This window comes from Leptodactylus fuscus, chromosome 2, assembly GCF_031893055.1.
Source record: "Leptodactylus fuscus isolate aLepFus1 chromosome 2, aLepFus1.hap2, whole genome shotgun sequence".
In the NCBI taxonomy this organism is placed as follows: Eukaryota; Metazoa; Chordata; class Amphibia; order Anura; family Leptodactylidae; genus Leptodactylus; species Leptodactylus fuscus.
The window spans coordinates 212,944,483-212,957,928 of NC_134266.1; the positions used below are offsets into that span (position 1 = coordinate 212,944,483).

General features: G+C 40.4%; 2 protein-coding genes across 3 annotated transcripts in view; one reads left to right on the forward strand and one right to left on the reverse strand.

Moving 5' to 3' along the window:
- The window catches only part of TPT1 (tumor protein, translationally-controlled 1), a 279,090-nt gene that overhangs the window by 126,138 nt on the left and 139,506 nt on the right, over window positions 1-13,446 (reverse strand). The gene's annotated exons all lie outside the window — the stretch shown is intronic.
- The window catches only part of GTF2F2 (general transcription factor IIF subunit 2), a 131,606-nt gene that overhangs the window by 29,168 nt on the left and 88,992 nt on the right, over window positions 1-13,446 (forward strand). The window contains exon 5 of one of the 2 annotated variants that reach the window (XM_075265478.1): window positions 4,695-4,730. The exons of the other annotated variant lie outside the window; for it this stretch is intronic. Coding sequence (XP_075121579.1) covers window positions 4,695-4,730 — 36 coding nt within the window. The remainder of the gene's footprint in view (window positions 1-4,694; window positions 4,731-13,446) is intronic. 2 annotated transcript variants of the gene reach the window in all.

Genomic DNA, 13,446 nt, shown 5'->3' on the forward strand with positions numbered 1-13,446 from the left:
ACTGGGGTATACTTGTTTCTAAGAGTAATAGATGACCATTTGAGAAGTTTAACTCTGTTACCTCGAGAATTTTTTTTGGTTTTGCTAATTTTTATAGATGTTACATCCTGTATTTCTGTCTAGAATAGCCTCTTTAAAGAGGTAACTGTTGCTATAACTGAGCATATCAAATCAGCCCTGTGGATTGGTGGGTTAGGGCTACCTGAATCAATAGTGTTTTCCCCTTGTGAATTGGTGTCTCCATTGCCAAGGGATTGCAGTTTTGTCAACATGTAATTGAAGGAGTGAGGGCGTTGTCGTTTACCTCTTTAGGCTGGGGCCCCACGGGACGTAAACGCTGCAATTTGCCCGCAGCGGAGATGCTGTGGGAAAATTTGTGGCATTGTACAGTGCAGGCAAAGTGGATGAGATTCATGTGAAACCCATCCCGGCTTTGCAAAATCGCAGCATGTCAATTATATCTACGGAAACGCCTTTGCTTTCCCGTAGATATAATGTTAAGAGAAAGTCCGCAGAGGAAAACTCTGTGAACTTGCTCTTAAAAGCGCTGCGGAAAGAACCGCAATGCGTTCACACAGCGGTACTTCCCTCAGCGCTTTAGTGCTGCGGATACGGCCCATGGGGCCTTAGCCTTAAGCTCCGTTCCCACGGAGTAACGCGCCGCTCATTCTGACACATGTTATGTGTCAGAGTGAGGCGCTTCAAAACAAATCCCATTGATTTCAAATGGGTGCCGGCTTACATGTGCTACCCATTGAAGTCAATGGGAGGCTTTTTTACCTATTGCTTTCAATGTGATATGCACGTATCACATTGAAAGCAATAGGTAAAAAAGCCTCCCATTGAGTACAATGGGTAGCGCACGTAAGCCGGCACCCATTGATATCAATGGGATCTGTTTTGAAGCACTTCACTCTGACACGTAACACATGTCAGAATGAGCGGCGCGTTACTCCGTGGGAACGGAGCCTTAGGCCGGGTTCACACAGAGTATTTTGGCTCGTGATCTGGTACGTAGACGCCGCGGGAGCTTTTGCGGGCTGTATACACTCCCATTGTTTTCAATGGGAGCCGGTACCGTATACGCGGCGCTATTTTGCGGTCACCGCAAAATCACGGCCGCAAAATTGCGTTGCGTATACGGTACCGGCTCCCATTGAAAACAATGGGAGCGTATACGGCCCACAAAAGATCCCGCGGCGTCTACGTACCAAATCACGAGCCAAAATACTCCGTGTGAACCTGGCCTTAGAGCCAGGGCAACACCCTTGTTGCTTCAGGTGACCTTAATTTGTCAGTATGAGGGGCTGGCTTGATATGCTGGGTTATAGTGGCAGACTCCTTTTTAACCCTTAAAGGGATCCTATCATTAAAACACAATTTTTTCTGCTTGACACATAGGAATAGCCTTAAGAAAGGCTATTCTTCTCCTACCTTTAGATATGTCTTCTCCGCGCGTCGTTCTGTATAAATCACGATTTTTGTCAGTATGCAAATGAGTTCTCACAGCACTGGGGGCTTTGCCAGTGCTACGAGAGAACTCTCCATCTTCTTCAGGAACGTTCTCTTCATGTGTCTTCTTCCAGCGCAGGCGGTCAAACATGTAGGCCTCGGGCAGAGCCGACTGCGTATGCCCGCGGCCACAAGAAACATGGCCGCTTACACAGTAAGTAAGCAGCCATTTTCTTGTGGCCTGTGGAGGCGGCACTGGAGAGTTCTCTTGCAGCATTGGGGACACCCCCAGTGCTGTTTGAGCGCTGGGATCCGCTCCCAGTGCTGTTAGAGAACTCATTTGCATACCGACAAACTGGGATTTCTATGGAATGGCAGCGCGGAGAAGACATCTAAAGGTAAGAGAATAGCCTTTCTTAATGCTATTCCGTCGTGTCAACCAGAAAAAATTGTGTTTTAATGATAGGATCCCTTTAAGCACTATCATGGTTTCTATCATAATGTGTATGATAGTGGTGTATGAAAGACACTATGATAGTACTTAAGGGTCTGTTCACACTGAGTTTTTGCAGTGGAATCTGCTTCAAAATCCGCTACCAAAAACAGCTCTCATTGACTTCAATGGGAGACGCTCACTGCTTTTTTTACGCTAGATAGTAGTGGAAAAAAGAAGCGAGATTACCCTTGTTGCCGCAGATTCTGCAGCTGACGCGTCTGCGGCTCGTGACGCTCCAGTGCAGGCCCATTCATTCGGGCCTACATGGGAGTGGGATGCCACGACAGAATGCCAATACTGCATTAAGTCACATCGAGCCCCGCGGAATGTTCACATGGCGGAAAAGGTTTCTGCAACCCTTTCCTACATGTGAATATACCCTAATGGTTAATGTTATTCTTTGACTGCATACATGTCTAGTTTACTCTCAGCAGTATTGGATGCCATGTGTAATAGTTATTGGAAATGAAGGGAGATTTCATACACATATTGTTATACTTCATACAGAATTAGAACCTATGTACGGCAGATGGCTGCCCTATTTGTACTTGCATTTAGAGCCAGTATGTGCTATTAAGAGGACATGATGTGATCTGTATAGATGGACTGTGGACCCCAAGAATCATTTCCTCTGGTGGGCCCAAGAAAACACAGTCCAATGCTGAATACTTGTGTACGTTACAGTGTCTCCAACCAAGATGCCAATGAAACAATTTCCTTTATAAGGCAATGAATTACTGTGGCTCTCTCTACTCCTTCTGAAGATGTTTAAGGCATATTCTCCTTTATCATTAATGGCCAAGGGACACCCCTTTAAGGAAATGATTTACACATATGGATAGTGTATTAATGTGCATGTGTTTAGTTTTACTTATTTGCTTAATGGGAAATAACCCACATCTTTAAACTCGCTCATTCTAATTAATACCGATAAAGCTTTTTGATTCAAGTGTTCGCCTACATACATGAAAAGTGCTATTTAAAGTCTATTTTACTTGAAGGTTTTAGATTACTATTATTTTTGGGAAATTACTATTTTAAAAAGTGTTTTTTCCCTCTCTGGTGATTTCATCTGGAAAGGTAATATTTAACGTTTCAGTCATGCCGTAGGTTGAATTTCTGGAATTGAATGGGAGAGGGAATGGAGCAATACTGAAAGCTGAGAGCGAAACATTGATCGCCAAAGTGCTTATTTCCATCTTCCCATGCTGAGTCATTTTTGGTTGCTTTTAGTAGGACAAAATCAAAGAGACTTTCCTTATTATGGGTACGCCACATTTGTTGTAAGCTCCAAAGAGTCAGACGTTGTACCAAGATAAGAAATACATGTCATCTGCTTTCTCCAAGAAACTGCATCATGTGCATAGATGCTTTCTGTTCTATTTTCTATACAGGTTACTGGTTGTAGCTATTTTGCCTAAGTCACTGTTGGCAACATTTCTATAGATGCTTTACAGCAGCCACATATACCACATTAAACAATACACTGGAGATGAAGGACCAGTGTGAAAACTTCCAAGAGTTCAGGATTTCTTACACATATTTTAGTGATCTGAGGTTATCTATATGTTAAATACTGTGTGTGTGTGTGTGTATATGTAGATATATATATATTTGCTAATAAGTTGTTTTCTTGTGACACATTACCTATAAAGCGTAACTTTCTGGAGCCGTATGTGTCTGCCATTAATACATTTTGTACAATACTTTTATTAACAAATGTCTCCATTCTGCGAAAATGTGTGGGTTTTTTTTATTTTTTTTTTTATAAATATTATAAATCCTTCTCTTGTTTTTCTATTGAGAGCTGGCCATAGGGTTATCAAGACTGGCATTCAACATTCCCAAAGTCTTTAGGGGCATTTATCTGTCGCGCCAGTTTTTTTTTTTTTGCCATAAACAAGTTACAAATATTGACACGCCTTGTCTTTGTACCTAGTGGCATTTGCCATCTTATCCCTTTTAGAAAAGGGGGAGAAAAGTTTACAAGTTTACCTAGGAAAGTTTTATAATCAGTTTTCAACTAAGTCCCTTTGTCGCCGGCCACAGCGAAAAAGCATTGCAGAGAAAAAGTGGTAGAAATGCATTGCGTAGGTAAACCGCTGGCATTTCCATAGGCTTCCGCTGCATGGATTTTTCATTAGAATCCCATCCATTTTGCAATGTTGTTGTTTTTGCCACAGCATTTGCGCCACATGGGACTCTGTCTCTCAGCAGATTTAAAAATTTATTTATTTATTTTTCTATTGAGAAAAGCAGAAAATTGACACATTATGTCACAGATTTACACCTGCTTATAGCAGATTTAGGCTTCATTTTCTATCTTTTGGACCAAGATTTGCCAAATTTATTATGAGGAAGCATGCATTTCATTTGGGGTATGACACTTCTCCCACATGTGTTTAATGTAGAGTAATTTTTTGCTTTGTCGTATAAAATTTATCCTAAAGCCTCTAATGGGCAGTATAATGTGTTATATTCTACAGATTAGTGGACATCGGTGGCCAGCGACTTGTCATTCGGATCTGCGTTTGAGTTCTTTATTTCATTTATGGAAGACTTGAGATGATATTTAGGCACTAGGATATGCTATAAAGCTTGGTATTTTTAGACGTTATTGTTTGTGTGCTGTGGTGTATGACCTTATTGAGGCAGAACACACTACTGATTTTCTGTCTGCAATTGATATTTGTGGCTGTACTTTTTTCTGTTTTTCCAAGCTTCAGCATACTGTGTGTTCTTCCAGGTCCATCTGATGAAAAGCCTGAGAACAGGACAACTGGTAAGCATCTTGTTTCTTCCTTGATACCACTGCTGGATATTTGTCAGGCATGGGCAGGCGGCTGTGCTGGGCAGGGAAGTGCCACTTAATTGAAAGATGGCTTTATTACATCTTTTTCATATGGCAGTGTTATTAGCATGAAATGGCCAGAAGAAACCCTGATGTCCATGTCAAATGTGTTAATATGATTTTCCTTGGTGTCCTGCTCATGACAAAATCTTGTATACAGATACAGTTTGTGGTCTGTTTGTATGGACTAAAATATTACTGAGCTATCCTTAGAATCACTCTAAGTCTGATGGATGGGTGCTGAAACCCCTGCCGATCAGCTATGTGAAGAGACTGTAGTGTTTTGGAAGATTGTTCTAGATTTTTTTTTTTTTTTTTTTTTTTTTTTTTTTTTTTATGCTATGTATTTCTATTGTTACTACCATATTATGTAGCCAGTCATTCCAGTCCATAGTAAAAGAAAAACTTACTAGAGCCAGGCAGAAAGGTTTGCCAGCTACAGATCTCTTGGCAGATGGGCATTTTATGTCTCTCACAAACCTATCACATATTCTTTTTCAGATGTAATAAGTATAGCGTCTGCAGCTTTGGTATGGCGTAAGTGCTAGTTATATCATTTAGCATTTGCGATTAGACACAGAGCTTTGAGTTAACGTTTTAGGATTAATAGTCTATTCAGCCGATTCAGAATATTTAATACAAATTCACAGGGTTTAACTAGTGTCTACATTTTCATATGGAACTGAATGTCTCCCTGTGAATGTGCTATATTCGTTGTAATGGAATTCATGTCCTCATTTTTCTAGCATTAAAGATCAGGAGATATAAAATCAGACTGGCTACTTGCCTTCTATAGCCTGAACCAGTAACCTATAAATATATATGTATCTAAAAATAACATGTTCTGTGCTAGTCTGTTTTATGATTGTATGTAGTTAGTGTTATCCCTCCACCACTATACTCTACAGTTGACACCATGCAGTCAGACAAGTAAAGTTCTCTTGGCTTTTGCAAAACTGAAACGTCTCCTTTATACCCAGATAAAAATGGTTTCATCACTTCACATAATACATTACTGCTTCATCTGATTCTTGGTAATGTCTTGACTGCAGCTGCTAAGCCATGGAAACCTATGCCATGGACATCCAGTGCAGTTTTTGGAGCTCTGTAGTCATTGAAGGATGTTTTATCAAGATCAACATTTACTAATCTGGTGTAGATAACCTCAGCACCACTGGGTGGTAAGCCTTATTTATGATGGGTCACATGTACCAGTGAATCTTTCCAGTTTACCATTGCTTTTTGTCTGTGGGAATAAAATGTATTTGCCCCAAAAATTCCCTTTTGAAATGACATGTATGTGTTGAGGGAAGAAGTAACCTGGCTGGTATTGAGCCTGTGGCTCCTGCATTGGAAGGGTCAGTCATCCCTGTGCCAGTGCTTGGCGCCTCCTGTTATAAATGGTGATGAGACATTCATCTTGGGAATTAGGTGTTTTCTTTGCAAGATGTAACACACTGTACTTTGTATCAGGTTTTATCAATGTTTAAGTTTCCATAGCAACCATTATCAGTATAAATCCCCCTAATCTGTAGAAATTTACATTTCAGAAAATTCAGGCTTTATAAATGAATCATGAAAAACAAAATTGTAAAAATGAAGGCTGATCCTGAGCACTGAATAATGTCACCATGGGGTATTAGCTGTGAATCTTCACATGTACATGGTTTAAAAAGACATTTATCAAGTCGTGTTTTTGTTTGTTTGTTTGTTAATGGTAATCCCGGCACAAAATATATAGTGAGGCTCATGAATCAGGAGCGACTGCCAGCGGGCCATGTACCTACACTGAAGTCTTTGCAATCTTGTAGCTGATAAAGATTAAAGGTATCGTTTACACCCTGAAAATTGGATGATAACAAATTTGATGAACCAATGACCCCTTTCCACCACAGTTAGCGGAAAAGGTAGGGTGAAAATGGTATTTTCAAGAATTTTTCTCATAAATGGCATTTCAAGAAGTTGCAAACCCCCTTTTTTGTGGATTTCTAATACCAGAAAAATAACTGAAGGTTTTTGCTTTATGGCACCCTTCCTATGGGCTTCCTGTGAAACTCACAAACTGATTGCGTCCTTTAACAAGTGTGAGATGTGCGTGTGTGTGTATGTAAATATACACACACACACACACACACACACACCGTATACCTCCTTCACTTTTTTTTCACAATTACTTGGTGTGCTGCCTGCTTTTTCTTGGATATGGAGATTTTAATAGTATAGTGAGGGCTGATTCACATCAGCGTTCGGGGAGTCCACTGGAGAACCCACCCCAATGGAAACGTTTTCATATTAAAAAGCGTTTAGATAGAAACCACTTGGACCCCGTAAACGATAATGAGGTCCGTGTGGGTTCTACACGAAACATGCCGAGAGAAAACTACTGCAAGCAGCTTTGATGTGAACCTGGCCTGAGAATCTCAGCTTTCGTATGACACCAGAATTACTATTGCAGGTGGTATAATACTGAATATACAGCTATGCGAAGTTACTTCCTCTTAGGCAGTTATGTCTGTACATACAGGAAATACTCAAATTGTCATAAACTGACACTGTTTTTGTTGTCTGTAGCAACCAGTCTCTGCAAAGCTTTCATGTAGTATTTTGCATGTGAAAATTCTGCAGAGTTCTATGAGAAACAAGGCAGTTTTTCTTCTAGACATGGATGATAAATCTGCTTTGTGTATGAGACGGATTCTTTCTGACAACGTTCAGGCAGGGTATTTCTAGAGAAGAAGTAAATGGGTTAATATAGTGTATTACATAAAATTTTCCCTACTCTTGGGAAACATTTGAACTGGGGCCACTAATGCAATAGAAATCCCTCCACCCCACACACACATAATGTAATGCCTTGTGCCCTTGTGTTTTTTTTTGTTTTTGTGTTTTTTTTCTGTGGAGTTTCTGGGCTTGTTGAAATAGTCCTGGGCTATCTGATGTGTACACAGCAGCCGGTCAGGTAGCTCATCTGAAGGTCAGATATAACTCTATTATTATTATTGTATATTTATTAAAGGTTAGTAAAATCTTCCAGAAAGAATGGGTGAAAACAGTTTCATCCGGTTGGATAGATCATATTTGCAGCCTTCAAGCTTTTTAAAATGGAGAAAACATCGGGGCATTATTTGCTTTCTTTATGTACTGTATGTTGTGATTTTATTGAATTTTTGGGATTCAGTGTGTTACGGCTCATTAAGGAGTGATGGAAGGCTACAATCCCTAAGGACACTGAATAAAAGAGAATATTAAATGTGGTGTGGAATTCCCTTGTGGAGTTAATATCTGATGATAACCTTTGCATTATTTTACATCATGTCAACTTCTGTGATTTACTGCTCATTGCTGACTCAAATGATGAACTCTTCATTACAGTCAGTGAATGCATCCAACTCCCTCCTCAGCAGTTTAATTGATAGGAAACATACTTATCCCTAATGGATTCTAATGAATACATTGCCTCTCTAATAAGTCTTTGCAATTTATCCTATTTGCCCATGAGACGTTAGTGAAGACTTTCACAGTTTTTAGTAGAAGTTTAGCAGTTAATTCTTTTTCTTTTCTGTAATTAGTTATCTAAATGATAAAGTAGTCCTATTAGAAATACCTTTGAAGTACTAGATTAAGAAAATAATTTCACTTGCAAACAATTTTTTTTTTTTTTTAATTTTTAAAGTGTAATGTAAAGACTTCCTCAAACTAAAAGTTGAATGGTTGCTAATTTTTTTTTAAAGGGATCCTATCATTTTTCTAACTAACACGTAGGAATAGCCTTAAGAAAGGCTATTCTTCTCCTACCTTTAGATGTCTTCTCCACACCGCCGTTTGGTAGAGTTCCCAGTTTTCTTTGGTATGCAGATGAGTTCTCTTGCAGCACTGGGGGCGGTCTCCTGCGCTCAACGGCATCTGGAATGCCCTCTCCCTGTGTTTTCTTCCATCCTTGGTTTCAATCTTCTAGGCATGCTTACTGTGTAAGCGGCCATTTTCTTGTGGCCGGTGGGCATGCGCAGTCAACTTTGCCCAAGGCCTACACGTTTGAAGCCAACCCGCGGAAGAAGAAGTGTGAAGACCCCGTTCCTGAAGAAGATGGAGGCGGCGCTGCAGAGTTCTCTGGCAGCATTGGGGATGCCCCCAGTGCTGTTTGAGCGCTGGAGACCGCCCCCCAGTGCTGCGAGAGAACTCATTTGCATACCAAACAAAACCGGGATTTCTACTGAACAGCGGGACAGAGAAGACCGCTAAAGGTAGGAGAAGAATAGCCTTTCTTAAGGTTATTCTGTAGTGTCAACGAGAAAAAAAAGGTTTTTAATGGTAGAATCCCTTTAATACAGCAGGTAGTGAATACTAGGCACATTGCTGTACATTGTGTTCTCTTGAAATGGACAGATCTGCACATAGACCATGAGACTCAAGACTCAGTATCACAACCTGTAAAGAGGAAGCAGCGCATGCCTGAGTGCTACAGTTTTTTTTGCTAGTTGTCAGACCCCCACTGATCTAATATTGATGACTTAACCCAGAAAACTTCTCTGTATATATTAATGTAGAAAAATCATGTCGCCACAAAGGAGGCCGTGATACCCAGCCAGTTGCCAACCAAATGTTCAGGGCTGGTGTGAGTCCTAGTACTATACAGTATTTAGGGCATAAGCAGAGAGCTACTTACATTATAGTGAAATTGTTGTAGTTCAACTCTCATTCACTTAAAGGGGAACAACTTGCTGCACAGAGCCGAGGAGCACTGCAAGATTAGTAATCGCCTTTGGGCATGTTTGCGATAGACATGCACAGAAATAAATTTTATTCTAGAGCTTGTTAAATTTGCTCTTGTTGTAAATTAACTGATAAAATCTTAATAAAAACTTATTTGAATTTTTTTTTTAAATTCACGATGCACCTATTAATAAAGCCATATACAAAGTTATTTTACAGAAAAGTTATGTAAAAAAAAAAATGCAGAAATGCAGGCTAAAAAGTCACACTGTGCAATTATTATATTTATATCTATCTATCTATCTATCTATCTATCTATCTATCTATCTATCTATCTATATATTTTTTTTAATCTTTTACCTTAAAGCTTGCTTCTTATTCTGATACAGACTTTCCATCAGAACATTTTCTGCCTGTATTTTAACTTGTTTGACCAGCATGGGGAGAAAAAAAACCTCAGAAAAAATACAAAGTGGAAAAAAATCTTCTAGGGCCCATCCCATCCTCCCCCTTTTTCACATTTCCGTTTTGTTATTGTTTTTATTGGCCTTTGGTTAGGGCTTGTTTTTGTTTCATTGTTTTAAAAAATTTTCTAATAAAAATTTACACTTAAAAAAAAAAAAAAAAAAAGTGGAAAAGTACCAGCAAAAACAAAGAATTTCTGCAGATAAAAAAAACAAGCTGTCGTTTTCTTTATTAAAGAAAAATAAAATAAAAACTTAATTGCATTATCTGCTGTGCATTTTCAGTAATGTGTGGGTGAGGTTTCTTATCATCTCGTCCTCTTTGGTGGGAATCCAAAAATTGATTATTTCCCCCCCCCCCCCCCCCCTTCTTTTTCTCCAGTTGGTTCCAAAATGGCGAAAAAACGCTCCACAAGAACCATGCCATGGTCAAAAAAAACGCTTCCTAATTAGGAAGTGTTTTTTTCCGGTGCCAAAATAAGCCACACATTATTTACGTGTGAACTAAGCCTTAGGTATAATGGGAAGTGTTGTCTCTTAAAGAGGACCTTTCATCAGATTGGGTACAGGCAGTTTTATATACTACTGGAAAGCTGACAGCGCACTGTCGGCTTTCCCGATCTGTACCCCGGGTAAAGCGCTATCAGTCCCGGTACCGTAGCGCTTTAGTGTCAGAAGGGCGTTTGATAGTTAGCCAGGGACGCCCTTCTGCCCAGCAGCGCCTATTGCGCTGTACTGTGGAGCGGGGAGGAACGCCCCCTCCCCTCCTGATAGTACTTGTCTATGGACGAGCTGTGTGAGCAGAGGGAGGGGGCGTTCCTCCCTGCTCACACTGTACAGCGCGATAGACGCTGCTGGGCAGAAGGGCGTCCCTGGCTAACTGTCAGAAACGCCCTTCTGACACTAAAGCGCTACGGTACCGGGACCGATAGCGCTTTACACCGGGCACAGATCGGGAAAGCTTTCCAGCAGTATATAGAACTGCCTGTGCCCAATCTGATGAAAGGTCTTCTTTAACCCCCTGTTCCCCATTCTAAGAATCTTGAACATAGGGACTTAAACTCACCCACTCACAATTGTTCATTTACACATATTGAAGTACGTCCTTATTCACACTTAAAATATTAGCATATGTAAGCATATGTTTCCTGCCATATGCTTGTCCCTTAGATATTGCCAGTTTGCATAGTGGATATGAGAACTATGTATTTCTCAACTAAGTTTTTTTTTTTTTTTCTACCAGAGTTCTTCACTTTTTGTTTAAAAAAATAAAATAAAATGGAGAACCCCCGCATAATGACAGGAGAGCCATTGGGTGCAGACTACTGCTGCAATGTTTTTGGTTTGCAGAAAACTTTGTTTAATGGCATGAATAAAGAATGGTGTCTAAACCTTTTACAAGAACAGCAAAATTTGTGTCTGTCTCAAACCCTTTGGCCCGACTGTACTGTCACAGATTGAGTGGGGACTATTTGTGAAGACTGCGTTATCAATGCCAGTCTCCATATTCCCTTTGCTGGTGGAGGGTGCGCCTCACTTATAACTAGACTCCTCCTTATATATGTGATGCTCTACCACCATGTGGTATGGCTGGCGGGAAATCTATGCCAACTCATAGCTGCAATAGAGTTCCAGCACCGTTTACAACAGTTTGGTGTGTATGATAATAAATCGGGTGATGTCATACCCCTGGCAATGCCCACACCACACACCCATTTGAGGAAAGTGGCATGGGCAGCGCAAAAACGCCGCTTGCGATTGTTACACTGAAGAAGTGTTGTAGATAAATCATATGCCTCAAGAACTTTGAGTCCAAAAAAAGAGAAACGAGTAATGGATCTGTAATACTGCAGAGCTGTAGATAAACTTCGAGCTAAGATAGCAAGAGATGGGATGTCGCCCTATAAAGTGTCGTGTGAACAGATGTTTGGTTTTGTTGCTTTATTTTGGATGTATTTAATAAGAACCTTGTTTTAAGCCTCTCTGCTTGAGGGGTCAGCAGTTTCGCACTGCGGCAGCGACGTTTTCTTGCTGAGGTTTAATGATTTTTTTTTGCAGCACTTGGATGCTGTAGATCCATTCACACATGAAAGTCTTTTATTTTCACAGAGCCTTGGGTGGGCTTTTGTTGATGAGGGTATCGGTAGCAATTTAGATGTCTTTGTAAGCTGCCCTGCGGCAAGACTTCAGTCCCGCTGGCAGGCCTTAAAAGTATTAGCGGTCGGTACATGAAGAAGCGTTTCTTTTTCATATGTAGCCATTTAATTGTCTGCATTGGTCTCTGTTTATCGTTGGAGGATTTTTTTGTTTTGTTTGATGCTTAAGTAAAAGTTTTACCTTTTGTATCTACAGATATGTCACAGAGATAATGGTGGTGGTCTGCGCGCAGGAAACCCCACTGATAGATAAAATGAAGGAACCCGCCGCGCTTTACAAATTGTTGTGCTGTTTTTTAACTTGTATCTATGCGTGTTATAGAACTGCAGGGAACAAAATTCTACTATATGGAAATATTAGAGCTGTTCTCATTATATGTGGTATTACCAGCGCCATGAACCTAACCAATGCCATCTTCTAACATCTCTCAATGACCCAGCTGCTGCGCAGAAGTGGATGTACACTTTAATATGAAGCATAATATACCAGTGTCTGTAAGCAGGTTGTCCAGGGCTATATTGGTTGCTGTGGTGTCTTTACTACAAGCTTGTATGGTGACTGTGCTTAGTATTGTTGCTCAGTCCCATTCATTAAAGAAGAATTAGGCCCCATGCACCTGACCGAGTCCGGTGTGTGGGCCATATGTTCCAGCTGTGTGCATAAAACTAAATACATCCTAGTCAGTTATGATGCCTTTCTCTCCCAGACGGTTCAGTTGCTACCGTAATATACATTGACAGCTTTATGTCTGTGCATTACTACAACCATTGGGCCATTCAGGAGCTCCGTGCATCATAGCTGTGAGTTTTATACACACAGGTGAGTTCAGTCTGGGATACACATGCACCGTTTTCCATAGACATGATGTGGTTGTGTGCATGGGACCACACAACCAAGGGCATCTCTTACTCTAGTCTGTCAGATACAATTTTCCTAGGTGCCTTGTACACTGTTCTTTTTAACAGCACTAGAATCAAAATGGCTGCATATTGTTGGGTTGTACAGGCGTAGTTGCTAAAATAATGCCACTTTCTGACATCCCTACCTGCGATGCAGTCATTGGTTGAAGCCTACTCCCTGTATGCACGCAGCTTATAATAACGGTAATTCTGCAAGCTCTTCATTTACTTTCAGGTGCTACATCCACTTGCTGATCCAAATATAGGCTGAACAGCTATAAAATGGAGAACTCCGTATTAAAGTGGATCTGCCATCATAAATTGTAGTCCTATGTAAGGGTGCATTCACACTGAGTAAACGCTAGCTTATTTTGTAGAGTAAAATTACACTTGTAAATTTTGCTATCCCATTGACTT